The 16,080-nt window shown below is 41.3% G+C and overlaps 2 protein-coding genes across 2 annotated transcripts in view; both read left to right on the top strand.

Annotated features, from left to right (window-relative positions):
* The first annotated feature begins 4,308 nt into the window (after positions 1-4,308).
* LOC104286877 (cytochrome P450 2U1) lies at positions 4,309-11,494 on the top strand. The gene is made up of 5 exons (XM_009885522.1): positions 4,309-4,392; positions 4,860-5,565; positions 9,585-9,746; positions 10,721-10,888; positions 11,316-11,494. Exons 1-5 carry the CDS (start codon positions 4,309-4,311, stop codon positions 11,492-11,494), a joined length of 1,299 nt encoding a protein of 432 aa, XP_009883824.1.
* A 3,087-nt stretch (positions 11,495-14,581) lies between these two features.
* Positions 14,582-16,080, top strand: part of HADH (hydroxyacyl-CoA dehydrogenase) — a 21,589-nt gene continuing 20,090 nt past the window's right edge. Inside the window, exon 1 of the mRNA XM_009885521.1 lies at positions 14,582-14,644. Within this exon, the coding sequence (XP_009883823.1) occupies positions 14,582-14,644 (63 nt within the window). The remainder of the gene's footprint in view (positions 14,645-16,080) is intronic.

Below are 16,080 nucleotides of genomic sequence, written 5' to 3'. Positions count from 1 at the left end.
GGCCGTGCTGCGGGGCCCGCAGCGCACCGCCTCGGCCCCTGTCTGCCGTAAGGGGAACGGCGCCTGTGCGGGGGTCTGAGGAAGAGCTGGTCTGTCACCTGTGCTTTGTGGTTTGAGCTGTGTCGGGAGAAGGCGTTTCGAATCGCTATGAAGTAACTGTGCGCTTCCCCGCTTCTCGGCAAGGTGAGGGTGGCGAGCAGCGGGCGTCGGGGGCATCCGCGCTGCCTCTGTGCGAGCTGCTGCTGAGGTGTTTGCGGGTGCGGTATTCTGCTGGTCAAAACTTACTGAGCATATTTGAGTGTTTTTTTGTTTTTTAATGGGTTAAAGGAGAGTTTAGGAGCTTTCACCAAAAAAAAAAAAAAAAAGGGCTCTGGGAGTTAAAACACGTGATGGCTGTTTCACAGAATTTCTTCATGTTTATTCTTTAGGTCCATCACAGATCTCAGTGTTTGTGGAAAACTACTTTTCCTTTTTCAGTTTAGGAGGGCTAGCCCAGGAGGCCTGTTAATGTGCCAACTGTATTGTGAAACTTGTTTATCCCCCCCACACACCCCCCCTCCCCGAGGCCAGGGAAATCTATTGGTTAAGTGCCTGAAACTTTTTATCTTCAATTTTTTACTGTACCAGAATTACCCCAGTAAAGATAAGAGGAGAGCATGACCTAGATCGTGTTTATTAAAAAGCAATCAGGTACCATTGCTGTAATTGGTTTAAACGATAAAAAAAAAAAAAAATAATGACACTGGCTTAATTATATTGGTTTGAGACAGATCTCACTGGTGTGTAGCTGTTATATGGCATGAATATTTTTAGGTACAGTGCATTTAGCAAGGACTGGGGGAGGAAAGGGGAAGGGCAGTTAGACATTAGATCAATTTTAGCGGTGCTGTAAAACCACGTGTTCAGGCTCGTGGTCGATTTATTTTTCCTTGAATGCTGTGAATTTTGTACATTCCTGGTTCTCTGCAGGTGGTTCTCTGTTAGGCTTTTTTGAACACGGTTACACAAGAGTAGCCAGGGCAGTTAGCAACTTCCATGGGTGGATGCTCCAGCAGAGTCATAAGTGTCAGGAAGAGCCTGTTGTCCAGAGCGTGCTGCCGCAAAGTGCGGGGACCGTGCCTGCCTATGCTGCTCTGGGGCAGGGACATTACGTAGCTTTACATTTAGTTTTATCTGGAAGGTTACCACAGCTGCGCTTGGGCACAAGGGCTGTTACATGAGGGTTGCCCAGTTGACCATAAAACATACCAAGCTGTTACATATCGCTTATGTTAGCTGGTGCAATGAGTTGAATTGCCGCGGATGTGAGAGTATTGTAGAATGAACCGCAGAGGTAGTGTATTCTGAGTACACAAAGGGAAAAGTCAGTGAATATGGACAGCGTGGGCCTTCCTGGCCTCTGTGCAAGGAGGTTCTGCAAAAGCCAATGGAAGTCACAGCTGCTCTCAGTGGGCTGGCTTGGGTTTAGTGGTGGCATGTAGGAGAGGACTGAACCTCTGCAGTGCTGCATTTATGCTATTGGGAAGGCAGTTGCTGGAGAACTGGTGGGGTAAGAGATACATGTTTTCTGAAAGCTTTGGGTTTTCTTTTTTTTTTTTTGTGGTATAGGTACAATGTAAATTTCTAATCTCAATTTCCAGATATTGCCCATGGAAGCTCTGGACTAGCAAATGTTTCTTTTTGTGTGTGGTTCATGGAGGAGCTGGATGCGTTACAGCACTCAGAAGGGACGCCTCTTAATTTTGGTCTGCGAGCCTCCCAAGCTTAGTTTCAGGAGTTCGTGGGTGACACACCACTACGGAGGAGGGCAGTGACAGTTGTGTTCGTATGTGCTGAGAAAGGAATTGATAGAAGCAGGATGATTGTGTAACTTCAGATCTACTGCTCAGGACTTAGGTACTACAATGCTGTGACACTTTGAGTCAGTAAGTGTCCATTTCAGATTCCTACATCTTTGTTCTGTAAACAAATTACCTGGTGTAAACTTATGGGGCTGTTTTCTTTTAAGCTACATTTTCTGTTGTAGTTTTGTCTTTACTCTGATCTGACCTGCAGGGTACGTTATGGAGGAAAGAAGGGCTGATCTCAGCTGTGTGTGGCTCTATTGCGTGTAAGATGCAAATGAAATACTGTGCTCAGAGGAGAGCAGGTAGGAGTATCGGAAGTGGCAAATACTGCATTTCAACAACTGAGTCGCACAGAAGGGAGGCCTTCATGGCTGGATGGGAAGTGTGGTGAGAACTTAAGGGAGAAGGTAGAGGTCGGTTCTTAACTGCAGGCTTCTGCACACGCACCTGCAGAAGGAGAAATACTAGATTGGGGAGAAAGGGTATGTTTTGGCATTTTTGGTTTAGTAAAGCATTTTTGTGTTCTGCAGCTATGAGAGGTAGGAAAGACTCGATCTCTAGAGTGGATGGAGCTTGAGTGGTGGTCTGCCTTTATAGTCCTGTCCTGTGGACATCAGAGGATACAGAAGTTAAATGTTATTAAACGTCGTGAATTCTGTGTTTGTCAATGTTCCTGGTATTGCAGCAACACTAAAGCTCTCAGCGAGGAATTTCGGGGGGTGGGAGTTAGCCTTTGCCAGACCTTGCTTCTTGTAAGGATTTGAATTTGTCAAGTAAAAACTTTGGTTTTCTTTTTGTTTATGCTTTGTTGGCTGTATTGAAAGGTTCTCATTATCAGTTCATAGAAATTAGCCCTCTGTAGTGAGCATGAAGTCCTGGCTATTCTGGGTTCTTGTTGCTTCAGAATTTATTATGCTATTTTCTTTAGGGTTTTTTGGGGGTTGTGTTTTGGGGTTTTTTAAGAATACAGTTGTCTGTGCTGGGCATGTTGACTTTTCAGCTCATGCAGAGATTTTCTTTGAAAACAGTGAAGTACTGTTTATTTTGCCTTTATTTATTTGCCATTATTTATTATTTGCATTTATTTATTTGCCATTATTATTGCCTGGCAGCGAACCAGTTGCAGTTTTCTTTCCTCTCTTATCTCTGTTATTCTAACTTTATGCTCTTCTTCCTCCTTAATCTGTCTCCTATGTTATTCTTTCCTAATTTGCAAATCACTGATTAGTATTTTGCAGTAGTTTGGGGGTTTGGGACTTCAGAAGACGTCATGCTGCACAGCCATGCCCTGTGTGGGACTGCTGGAGAGACTCTGAGTGTGGGGAGGTTTGTTGTTGGTATTAGCCTTCCCATGTGGCTAGGAGAGTCTTTTACATTCAAGACAATAAGTCTGTTAAGATCCTAAAACTAATTTTCCTAATGACAGGAAAGGGAAGAGCCTATGGATATAGAGTCTGTTTTGGAGATATTTATTGTGGGATAGAAGTAGTGATAACATTGTTTTGTTCCAAGAAATCCATGTTTCTTCCCCACCCCAGCAACAAACCCTGAAAACCCAAGTTGGTTCTTGGCCAAATGCAGCCCCAAATTACCCTCTTTTTTCACCTGCCTTACTTGAGGACACCAGTACTACCAGGAAACAGTACGTGAGAAAGGGAATCTGAAAAGGTTTTTTGTTCTGTTTTTCAAGTGTCAGGGACTAGACATTTGAATAGATTTCCTAATGAATGTCTTTATGCAGAGAAGATGAAGTTTAGTTGATTCTCAGCTTGTTCTGACTCTTCATAATGTTCTGCTTATTTTGTTTAGGGCTTCTGAAGCTAGGTCATGCATTCCGTATTCTTTGGTGTGTCATCGCTACTATGAGTAGATAATGTAATCAGAAAATCTGGCTAGAAAGATTACCAGCTTTATGTTACACTGAACTATTTATACCTTCGGGATTGCAGACCCTTCTGAGTACAGTTATCTTGTTCACATATCTACAGATTTCTCTTTCTAGCTATAGACTTCTTGTTTATTCTCCTTTTTGCATTAGGGGCTATGAACATTAAGTTGTAACAGAAACGTAGATAATTTTAAGTATTGAAACACGGTGCATCTTTCTATTGCTAATTTCTCATGGCCATTTCTTTTTCTTTCAAATTTAACATTGACAGAGGAATTGATGTTGCCTTTATAAAGTCACTTTTTATTTCCAGAAGAAAACACACGTGGTGTCACTTTACTAGAAGAACAAAAGCAGAACTAGCCTGTGTTTTGATGACTTTAAACTTTCTCATGTTAACCATGGAGTACCTTAGAAATAGCAGGTTGTGTATTTTGTTACGCTGTGGTGTCTTTGGTGTGGTCTGTTAATTCAACAAAAGAGGTGTTTCTGTTTGTAAGTGAGCAATACTTATACTTGAAGCTAAGCGATTTAATTTAAATTGTGTTTCCTAATGACACAATCATGTAGAACATGCGCCTGGAGGCATCAAAACTGTTGAGATGCAAATCAAGCAGGTTTTTGCCAAATGTCTCTGAACCTGTCTTCACCTTCCCCGTAAATTTGCAGCATGTGTATCCTGTATTTTGTTTATAAGTTAAAGAAAAACCTTGCTTGTAATAGAAATATGTACACACACGAACAGTAGTGAGAAGCTTATATAACTTGAAGGGGAAAAGAAACACAAACCAGTTTGTGTTTTAATATCTTCTGTTCTGCCTCACTGCAGGAATTCATGTGTCAGGACATTGAGGAGAAAAGGCTATAGTTAACATATATCCCAGAGTAACAGTTCCTACAAATTTTTGTCATTTGTAATAAAGCATCTACAGTACCTTTTCTCCATCTATTAGTCTCCTGCAAAGACTAATGGTGTAACGGTTATATTCATTTCACTGATTGGGAAAAGGACGGACAGGATTTCCCTAAGCTGTTATAAAGAACCCTGTGTTCTTCCTTTAGCTCCTAGCCCGGTTCTTGGGATAGATTTGTTGTGTATTGTTTCCTGCTCTTCTGGCTCTCAGGTTGAAGGCCTGTCTAACTATTTCTTCTTGAAAAGAGAGCATTTTGGTTTCAGACTCTCCCTTTCTCTTCCAGGTGTTATTTTTGCACCCTATGGCCCTGTCTGGAAGCAACAGAGGAAATTCTCTCTCTCAACACTACGTCATTTTGGAGTAGGAAGACACAGCTTAGAGCCTAAAATCATTGAGGAGCTGCAGTTTATAAAGGAGGAAATGCTGAAGCATGGAAAGGATTCATTTAATCCCTTTCCGATCATTCGCAACGCAGTGTCCAATGTTATCTGTTCCATGGCCTTTGGCAGGCGTTTTAACTACGAAGATGTTGAGTTCAAGACGATGCTGAAGAACATGGCCCGTGCACTAGAGCTAAGCGTGAACAGCTATATGATCCTGGTCAACATCTGCCCTTGGCTGTACTACCTTCCCTTCGGGCCTTTCCGGGAACTTAGGAAAACAGAATTAGACATTACTGCTTTTCTAAAGAAAATAATTGCACAGCACAGGGATACACTGGATGTGGCAAATCCCAGGGACTTCATTGATATGTACTTCATTCACGCGGAAGAAGAAAAGAACAACAAGGAGAGCAGTTTTAATGAAGACTACCTATTTTTTATCATTGGTGACCTCTTCATCGCAGGCACAGACACTACTTCCAACACATTACTGTGGTGCCTGCTCTACATGTCTCTCTACCCAGAAGTGCAAGGTAAGACTGTTTTTATTCTAGGTGTTCTATTCCAACCTGTAAAGCTCTAGGTGAATATTTAGAAACAGAAGCAAACAGTGACAGGAGAGAAGTCATTTGGAGCACAAATAGTACATGTGTACATGTAATTTGTAAAGTTAATATGTAATCAGACATCTTCTATCCTGCTCTGCTATCGTGATCTCTAGGTTAGTGCTATATATTAAGCTATCTAAATGGCCCTTTAGTCTATGCATTTCTTCTGTTTTGGGGCAACTTTATCTTTCCCAAGCAATTCCAGGGAACTTTAGCATGTTTCAAAAGCTTTGGCAATTGTGGCATTCCGGGCCTATAGTAGGGTATAAGATATGTGAGATACCTAGTGGTAAGGTCTGCTTTTTTGCCTTCCTGAGCAGGGAGGTTCTTGAGCCTAGCGACGGGGCCGGGCGAAGCAAAACACTACCCACTGTAGAGGAAGATCAAATTAGAGACAGCTTAAGCAAATTGGACTTACACAAGTCCACAGCACCAGCTGGTCAATGTCGTTGCAAGGCCTTTTCCCATCAGTCTTGAACGGTCATGGCAGTTGGGTTGGTTGCTGATGATGGGGTTGCGAGGGGGAGGTGGAAAGACACGTGGAGCACATGGCCCCAGAGGAGAGGCAGAAGGAACTGGGCTTGTTCAGCATTAGGGAAAGATGACTGAGGGGAGACCTTACACTATGTCCAACTACCTGATCAGAAGATGCTAAGAAAATTGAGGCAGTCTCCTCTGAGGTGTGCAGTGGAGGGAAGAGAAGCAGCAGAGACAGTCTACAAAAAGAAAAATCTATCAGGTACTAAGAAAAAAAATTTCCATTTGAAGACAGCAAGGATTGCAACAGATTGCCCAGAGAGTTAACTGAATCTCTGACTTTAGAAGTATTCAAAACTCAGTGGGGTATGACCCTGAGTAGTATGATCTAACTTGGAAGGTGACTTTGCTTTGTGTAAGGCTTTAGATCAGATGACCTGCAGAGGTTCTTTGCAACCCAGATTATTTGATGGTGTTATAATCTCGTTACTGTTTGTGACAGTTCTAGAAAATGACTTGTAGATTTTTGTGGATGTAAAAAAATACCAGTGGTGCTGGGGAGGTTGCAATATTCAAGTAGTACTTGCTAGAGTTGCATTTTGGGACTTCTTGGGATAAATTTCCATTGCCAAAGACTTAAAATTAATTTTGGTTAAATATTTTTCTCTGCTCAGTCTTGTTACAGTACATGTGGTTCCAAAGACAGCTTTTTTGTTAATACTATTTCGTAAATTTGGATGGTTGAATTTAAGACGAATAAAGCAATTGATTTATTCATTTATCAGCAGCTTCTCCTAAAGTCTTATATAGCAACTGATTTCCACTAGAAAGATTGTCAAGTATATGGGGACTGGAAACCTTGGCAGGATGGACAGGTTCTACTTCGGTAATTCTACCTGAGTTTATAGTAGTGAAACATTTCCCCAAGAGACCACTGCTTTGCCAGGACTTGTTGCTAACCTGGAGTGAAGAAGGGTAAGCCTCAAGTTACTTAAGAACAATATAATCCTGGAATACTTTTATCAAGTATTTGAGATTTTGAGGTTTTTGTGTGCTGCAGCTGCTTTGCAAATAAGCAAATAGATGCTTGTTTACAGCACCTATCTGTCTGGAATAATCTCTTTAAATAGGTCAAGATCATAGTTTATTGCACAGTCAACAAAATTGTTGAGCAAAGATTGCAAAATAGGGCATCAGTTCAGTATAAAGGAGAGAGAGCCCACTGAGGACAAATGCGAAATAAAATTCTATTGCATAGGGTTATTCTGCTATTTTTAATGGTTGTGTGTTATCACTGCTTGCCTTGATACACAGTTAGATGAATTAGATACGTTCTAAATTACACAAATGAGATCTAGAAGAGTTTTGTGTTGTTTTTTTTTTTTTTTTTAACCCCTTTTCCTACTACCTGGTACTGTACATGTATGTGCTAGTCAGTTTTCTCTTTTCTGCTGATTTCTCTAACAGTTTTATTGCCTCTCTCTGATTTCCTCTTTCCTTACACTGTGGCTGTTGTCAATATGAATAAGATCAGTAGTCCAGAGTGTATCACTTAGCTATGTAATGTGATTCTTTTACTTCTAGTATCCCATTCCTTCTGTATCCTGGTTGCCTGGGAGTCATGTCATGCCTCTTTTTTTTTTTTTTTTTTCTTTTTTCCTGCTGCTGATATGTTTCTTTTCTCCCCTAAAGGAAATACCTGCATTGTATATCTTTCAGCACTAGCAAATGTTGTAGATGTAGAAGGGTATCAGGGTTAAAATATCAGAAAGAATGTATTTGTCTGTGGAAGCCGTTTTTGCTTTTTACATGGAAAAAGAGAAGGGGGGGTGTTTGTGCACTCTAGGGAGGCAGTGGGGAGTATTTGGTTTGATCTGTTCTCTGACTTGGTTTTGGTCTTTGACTTCTGGAGATCTGTGAGATTTTTAAATTATGAAATGTAATGGAGCAGTTCAAATAACATGCTCTTAAGCAGAGAACTCTTGAAGTCTATGTTTTTGCAGGTGGTTATGTGACCAGCAGTTTGACCACTTTCTGTATAGTTGCACATCTTTACAAACTCCAAAGAAATGTTGTTCAGGATAAAATGCTGGTGAGACATTTGGCATGAGACAGTCTCCTTATTCTTTTTTTTTTTTTTTTAATATTGAAAACTTTACTCGTTTAATTTACTGTGGATGTGCATACCTGAATACAGAGCTATAATACGTCATTAAATAAAGTAGGAAAACCCCACAAAGCAGGTACTCGAGAGCCACAACATTAGCAAATCTCTTGCTGTCCAGGTATTTTTTTACTGTGTTCCTCATTCGAGAACTTGTTTTCCTGGCAAACCCAGTAGGTGGCAGCAGCTCTTTGCTGAATACAGTTCGTACGTTATTTCTGAATGCTTCTCTGAAAACAGAGAAACTTTTTTTGCACTGAGCTTTCATTTAGTGCTTATCAGTGCTAAGGAGAGAAAAAAGCAAAACCTCAATGTATCAGCAGCCTGGATTCTGAATCTTGGAAAAGGCAAGCAGGACAACAACAAAATATTCAGGATATCAAGGGTAGAAAAAGAAAACTGACTTTTATTATTTTTGAGTAAAGGTTAATTTTGATGTCTCCTCTTTCAAGAGTGTCTTTGGTGTGTGCCCAGATTCCAAGTTACCTGGAAGAAAAGGTGCATCATCCTGTACGTGGGTGAAGTAAATCTTGTGTCTTGGAAACCTCTATGAAGAGAATTATTTGTATGCTGAGCCTTTAGTGAGACGGAAGGGCAAACAAGTATTTTGACACTTTGTGCCTCATATGTATGAGAGGGGAGATAAGCTTGTTAACTTCTGTTTTTCCTTTGCAGAAGGGCCGTGTGGGGGAAGGAGCATCTGCTGCTGTCTTTTGGGGGAACTGGGAAATAGCGGAATTTAGGTTCCGTAAATAGAAAGTAGGCAACAAAAAGAACAAGTTAAATGGCTTTGACGCTTGCAGTAACAGCACCGTAATCCTGCTCCAAAATGAAGTATCTAAAGCAGCTGCATGAACAGCTTTCCCATCTCTTCACATTTCCCAGTTCTGAGAACTGGATCTCTTTTTGTTCATTTTTTTTAAATGCAGGCCAGAAGCTTGATGTTTTCACCATTCAAATTACTGTATAGTTAAACTCTTAAATTAAGATTATGAATACATTTGGAACTGGAACAGAACTTTTCCTATACTTTTCTAATACAGAAGTGCTAATGACGTCTGTCGTCTCGGTAGCTTTTCTCTTGACAGTTGTCAAGACTGCGCTTCGTTGTTTTGTTCTTAACTGAGTTCTTAAGACTTATGTTGGCATAGTTGTTTCAGCTAGGGATCAAATGTCTTGCAGTCATTTTTGACAAATCTATGTAAACAATGAAGCATAGGCAGATGAAGTTGAGATGATTTCTTCTCACATATTGTGCATCTTTTTAATTTTTTTTTTTATTTTTCTCGCTCCCTTTGAATAGAGAAGGTTCATGCAGAAATTGAAGCAGTTTTAGGACGTGACAAAGTTCCCTCTCTTACCCACAAGGCTCAAATGCCCTTCACAGAGGCAACCATTATGGAAGTGCAGAGGATGACTGCGGTTGTTCCCCTTTCTATTCCTCGAATGGCCTCAGAAACCGCTGGTAAGCATTTGTAGAGACTTATTACTACAGCGTTTCTTTGTGGATGAAGATCTGATGGGGCATCTAGTGAGAATTTACAAAGACCTCGTGTTAGACATGTAACCTAAGTATGTAAAATGCCATTTATAGAGAGTAGATGGGCTTACTCTATTACTCCTCTATTTAAGCAGTATGCCTGACCTAACATCCAGAAGTTTTTGTATTCAGAGTGATTTCTTTTCTGGGGGTCAGCTTGTGTTGACTGATGTGCTTAGTGGCAGTTGTCAGCTGAGACTCCACCTTTGCACCTGAAACAGCAGAGTTGGTTTTGACCATCTGACACAGAGGTCTGAAAACATCAGTTTGGAGCAGTTGGTTTGCTAAAGCTTGAAAGGCTTCTACCATTGCTGCACCTGCAGAAAACAATCATAAATATCCTTTTCCAAGTTCTCTTGTTGACTATATGTGTTCATAAACATAGCTGAGAGCTGAGTGGGAGGCAGCACTACTTGGCCTTCAAACCCAGTAGTGAATTGATCTGCTTTTTTAAATGTTTTGGCTTGCAGGGCAGAGAGGTGCAACAAGCTGAAATGAGACAAGTCACTTCAAAACCCTTTTGTGATAACAGTTTAAAACCCACCCCTCTTCCTTACCTCCACCTTTGCTAAGCTGGGGCTCTGTGGCAGCACAGGAACAGGAGGAAACTGCGTCACAGCACTTCCATGCAGCAGAGTGCATTTCTAATGATTGCTGCTGCCTTTTCCCTGCAGGGAGCTGTTGGCGTAACTTGATGTCTTTCCATCTGCTCTGGCCTGCGTGATTCTGACCCAGGCAGGCTAGCAGAGACCACCTTTGCCTTAAGCTTCTGCTACGTTTGCAGCCCACAGCTGGGGATCTGTATCATTTTTGTGACATCTTCTAGTTGTCTTTTTAATGTCTCCCATGTTTACTTCTAGCAACTTGTCAGATCTTCCATCTCTGTGCTTTTGTTTAAGTGCTGCAGGGATATACAATTCCGAAGGGCAGTGTGATCGTGCCCAACTTGTGGTCAGTACACAGAGATCCTAACATTTGGGAGAAACCAGATGAATTTCAACCATCAAGATTTTTGGATGAAAATGGCCAGCTAATTAAGAAAGAGACATTCATTCCTTTTGGAATGGGTAAGATATCCTCATGCAGTCAGAAGCTGGTTGGGGGTGGGGGTGGTCTCTCAAATGTAGGGCCTTGGAGGCGTGAGATATGAAAGTTGTGCGTAGGACCAACTACAGCACTTGTTTTATTATTACAGTTGGTGGCTTGCAAAAGGAATGGGTTCCCTAAAGTCTTCAGTTCCCAGGCAGAAATGAGAAGTGATGAATTGTCCTTTGATAATACTTTTGCTGTGGATGTATATGCTGTTAACATGAAGCAGTACAGCTGAGCAAGGCTTAGACTGAAATACAGGAGACCAAAGCTTCAGAGTTCATAGCTTAATAGTAGCTTCAGCCTTTCTGTGTTTGGACTATGCTAGCACTGGAATTGCATGTGTGTTAACAAGTGGATCAACAGTATAAAACCAGTAATATGTCTCTTCTAACTGTTCTTTAGGTAAACGTGTGTGCATGGGAGAGCAGTTGGCAAAAATGGAGCTGTTCTTAATTTTTACAAGTCTAATGCAAAGTTTTACCTTTCTGTATCCTGAAAATGCTGCAAAGCCATCTATGGAGGGAAGGTTTGGTCTCACCTTAGCTCCATGTCCATTCAATATAATAGCTTTGAAGAAATGATACAACATCCAAAAAGATTAAACAAAGAAATACTGCACTTTTAAAATCCATCTTTCATTTCCAGCTTCTTTTGTTACTTTCTTTTCAGAAAAACACCAGCCATGTAGGCTTTCATAGTCAGTGAGAATGATCCATTTACACTTCTTTAAAGAGATTTTTTTGTTGGCTGTTGCATTCCATAAATAAGCTGACAGCATAGTTTGCAATTCAATATTAAAACTTGCTGGGCTTATCCCCTCTGTCTATGAGCTATTACTGTCGGTTTGTCAAATATTAATTATGGGAGAATGGTCCAAAACATCTGTTAGTGCTTTAGCAAATATTGTTATTTTGGTAAAAGCAGTACATTTAATTTACCAAATGAGTGAAGGACATCATCTAATACCAAAATGATTAATGTATGAGAGGCCATTAGCATTTTCTGTGTAAAGAAACATTATAACTGAGCTTAAATAGTGACAAATACTTTTTGGAAATGACTAAATGACACTTCTTGTAACCTTGGAGGATTCTTTCTTGCAAGTAACTTGTAGATGTAGATTGGATCGAATCAGTCTGGATTCTTGAGTCCAAACATTCTTGACTATCAGGGCTCACTATCAACAAGCAGGTACCAACTCTAAAAACCCAGGCTTGGAGGCCAAGTGAATCCTTGGATATACCGTGTTCTTAACATGAAAGGAGTGTGCAGCATCTGGGTGCACATGTTTTATCTCAGAATATAAATGAGAGCAGATTTCTCTAACGAGAAACAGAAGTCTTCTCTGTGGTGCCAAGCAGATATTCAAGACATCTGTGCTGCCACTTCACATTCGCTGTTTTCCTCACGTCAGCAGTGACATCTTCTTCCCTGATTGCAGCTGGGACAAGACCAACAGCCTGCTCACAGGGGAAAGCTCTACGTGTGAAATCCCGAATTTGGGGCTTGTACTCAGGTTTTTTATTTACACGCACTGTGGACAATACTGCCACAACCTATTTGGCTTTGGGAACTGGAGTCTTACTTCAAATATGACACTACAGATATAGGTCTTACACATTTAGGCATGGAACATGGAAGTTTGAGTATAAAGGCTTTCTCTTTGTTATCTTCCATATGGAGTAAAAAGGTCTGTAGTTCATACAGTATGAGTGTATCAGTACCTGCCTCTTTTCACATGCAAAATTTTAGTGCTGTTAACCACTGTCAAACCAATTGCTGAGGAAACCGGTTCTTAGGTGTTTTGGAAGGGGGCACTCAATCTTGCCTTTTATTTGAAAGATCTCTCAAACATCCAAAGTGATCTTTTGGAGGACATGTAACAATTAACTTCTAAATAATTGTTCTTAATCATCCTTAAATCTCTTTATATACCTTTTGGTCTAGCAGACTTTCATGTCAGATAAAATAATATCTACTGTTCTAAGGAATTTCTCGCCCCCCTCCTTGGAGATCTAGAAAACACTAACAGTTCTCCTAATGCCAAGTTTAAGAGACAAGAATGTGAAATTGACTGTAAAGTGGAATTGGATATTCCATAGCAGGAACTAAACCTAAATTGTAAAAGAAGAGTCAACTCTTCAGCTTTAACTTAACCTCCGTTTTTGTCACTTTTTAACTTGAAGTTTTAAAAGCCGGGTAGTGCCTAGCAAAGACTGCAAGACACTTATTTTGGATTTAAATTCAGGTTTTCAGTTAGCTGTTTTGAGTAACAGAGTGGCTTAATTTCTAAATGATATATGTGGTTGGTCATGTTACCCCACTGTTTGTGTGAGAACTTCCAGTTCTTACATGGGCTAACTTTTGACTTTATAGGGTAGCCCGTGCTCGTGTTACATTTTTTCTTTGTATGAAATTTTTGAAAACACCATAGTGCAATAAAAAGTTGAGTTTGGTACCAGTGCAAGAAAACTTGCACTGAAAGCTGACAGTATTGGAGTAATAAGCATTTATTTCTTTAACTTTATATTTTCCAATGAATAAATAGATTCTGTACACTTGGGATTTTTGTCTGCAAATTCTTAAAATTAGATATGCTTCATTGCAAAGCTAAATTAAATGCTGATAACATTTATCTTTCTGTTGAAATGCCTCTTTAAGCACCATAACGATGTTGGTGTGCAACTAATCACTTTTATGAAACACCTGTCCTTTTAATCAATGAGGACACATCTGAAAAGCACTTTAGTTGTTGGGTTGGTTTTTTTTTTTTTTTTACAGATTCCAAAGAAGACACAATTCACATAATTCCGTAGTATGTGTAATTGTATATATTTGTGCTCGTTTTGCCAGCTGGGTTTAGTTTAAAATGTCACCTTTGAAAACTATCCTTTGAAAAATATCCTTCTACAAATAGTACTTTGAGATGCGGTTTTTGATACCTATAATCAAATGCTGCATAGTGCGACAAGGTAAAAATACTGATGTGAAGGAGCAACCGTGTCAATGTCTGCTGGAATGCAAGATGTGGGGAAATGCCAGTAAAGACCTGCCTTTCATGCCTTCCAGATGCACTGAAATTTTCAGAGGATGCCATGAAAGTAGCTAAACAATAGCATAAAAGCAAGGAAATGTTTGTGGTTTTAAAAATGTGCTGCCATCTTTGGTAAACTGTAAGTACAGTGGTAGCAGATTTGGTTTGTGTTTGTAAATGTGTCCTTCCCCTCCCTTTTTTTAGCAGAGGAAGCATCTCAAATGCCTTATTGAAAACTGTATGTTTATATAAGTAGACGGGTATTTCTGAATGCTGAAAATTTTATTTCTGGAAATTATTTCAGACTTTGCTTCAGTGTAACTTTATTTTTAATAAAGTAATTCCCAAATAAGTGTTTGACAGCTTTGCCTAGTCGTTTTCATGAGTTTCACTTGTTGACTAAGCTTGTGGTGTTTGATGTTTTAAGTATCACAAAGAAAGCTTTTGAGTGAGAAGATGTTACAAAATGTTTTGGGTGAGGAGTGAAGGAGGTGGGGGAATAAAGTGATATTGGGAAAATACAATGCCAGGCATGTTATGAGCAACTGATAGAAAGAGTCTGTTCATTTTTCTCAGTGCAGTTTTAAAAACAGTACAGTTACTCAGAATAAAAGGAGGAGAGGGAAGAGTAGACATGAGGAAGATAAAAGGACGAATGAGTTGCCATCAGGAGGAGATGCTCAGTCTGAGGAACAAGGTGGGAAAGAAAACCGTGGGCAGAGTGGAGGTGTAGTTTTGTTGGACTCCTGGCATAGAGGGGTCAGAGAGCGGAGGGCAGGGAGGGAAGGGGGTGCCCAGGGAGAGCCTGGGGTGGGGGGCAGAGAGCTGAGGTCTCTGGCCCAGAGGGAGCCCGGGGAGAGGCAGGAGATCCTTGTGGGCCGAAGGGGAGGGCTGAGCAGGAGAGAACCCAAGCGCATGTGGGGAAGGAGCGGGTGTGAGCACTGGCGTGTGCAGGGAGCTGGGTGCTTCACAGCAAGAGCTGTGTGTGGAAATCCTGCGTCTTACAACCTGGAGTTCGGTTGCAGGTAACTTGCCACGGTGCTATGGGTTTTTTTTTAGGGAATTTCATTAATTACCTGCTCAGCTTTCATTTGTATACATGAGGAACAGTAACTCTGAGTCTCTGTTTAGGTAAAGCTGTTTCTAGCAGCCATTTACTGCTCCTGACAGATCTGCTGCTGCCAGATGAAACTGAGTGAGGAAAGGGGGAATTTTTTGCATTGCACTTCTGGTACAAAGTGCAGAGGTATGAGAATACTGCTTTTGTTTGAAGAAAACAAGTTGCTTAATGTTTACCCCGATGCTGACTCAAGTAGAATATCCTGTAATTGCCGTGTTGTTGGCTGTGGCTGACTTGGAAGTGCCGGTTGTTTGGGCGATGAAGGAATTGGATGGAAAGTGATGGCAGTCAGTATCTGCTACAATTCAGCCATTAGTATTTATAAAGGAAGAATTTAATTTTTATTTGTTGGTTTGTTTGTTTGCTGTATAGTTTGTGCTCGCCTGAAAATGAAATCCCCTTCTGGTTTGGAAATACTCTTGTTTACGGGGTGCCTCTAACACTGAGAGAACGGGCTGCTGTGACAGCGGGCAGCTGACAGAGAAGAGAAGGCTCCGGGGAGACCTTATTGTTGCCTTCCAGTACCTAAAGGGGGCCTACAGGAGAGCTGGGGAAGGACTTTTTACCAGGGCATGTAGTGATAGGATGAGGGGGAATGGCTTTAAACTGAAAGAGGGTAGATTTAGACTAGATATTAGGAAGAAATTCTTTACTCCAAGGGTGGTGAGACGCTGGAACATGTTGCCCAGGGAAGTTGTAGAAGCTCCGTCCCTGGAGGTGTTCAAGGCCAGGCTGGATGGGGCTTTGGGCAACCTGGTCTGGTGGGAGGTGTCCCTGCCCATGGCAGGGGGTTGGAACTAGATGATCTTCAGGGTCCCTTCCAACCTAAACCATTCTATGACAGGAACGGGCGTTGCCCTGCGCTGTGCCGGGGGGACATGGCAGCAGCTTCTGCCTGCGGCCCGCCCTTGGCCGACCGCCGCCCGGAGGCTGGCAGAGAGTTCCGCTCCTCCTCTTGAGGAGCGAAAGGGACTCGAAGCGGCCCCTCCCCGCGGCGGTCAGCCGGGCCTGGG

The sequence above is a fragment of the Charadrius vociferus genome, unplaced genomic scaffold, assembly GCF_000708025.1.
Source record: "Charadrius vociferus isolate BGI_N301 unplaced genomic scaffold, ASM70802v2 scaffold55, whole genome shotgun sequence".
Classification (NCBI taxonomy): domain Eukaryota; kingdom Metazoa; phylum Chordata; class Aves; order Charadriiformes; family Charadriidae; genus Charadrius; species Charadrius vociferus.
This window is presented reverse-complemented; position numbering and strand designations above follow the sequence as displayed.

Coding starts and splice junctions, on each gene's coding strand:
- LOC104286877 (XM_009885522.1), top strand. CDS start 4,309: ATGCGCCTGGAGGCATCAAAACTGTTGAGATGCAAATCAAGCAGGTTT. Junction 5,566..9,584: donor TCTCTACCCAGAAGTGCAAG/GTAAGACTGTTT, acceptor CCCTTTGAATAG/AGAAGGTTCATGCAGAAATT. Junction 10,889..11,315: donor ATTCATTCCTTTTGGAATGG/GTAAGATATCCT, acceptor ACTGTTCTTTAG/GTAAACGTGTGTGCATGGGA.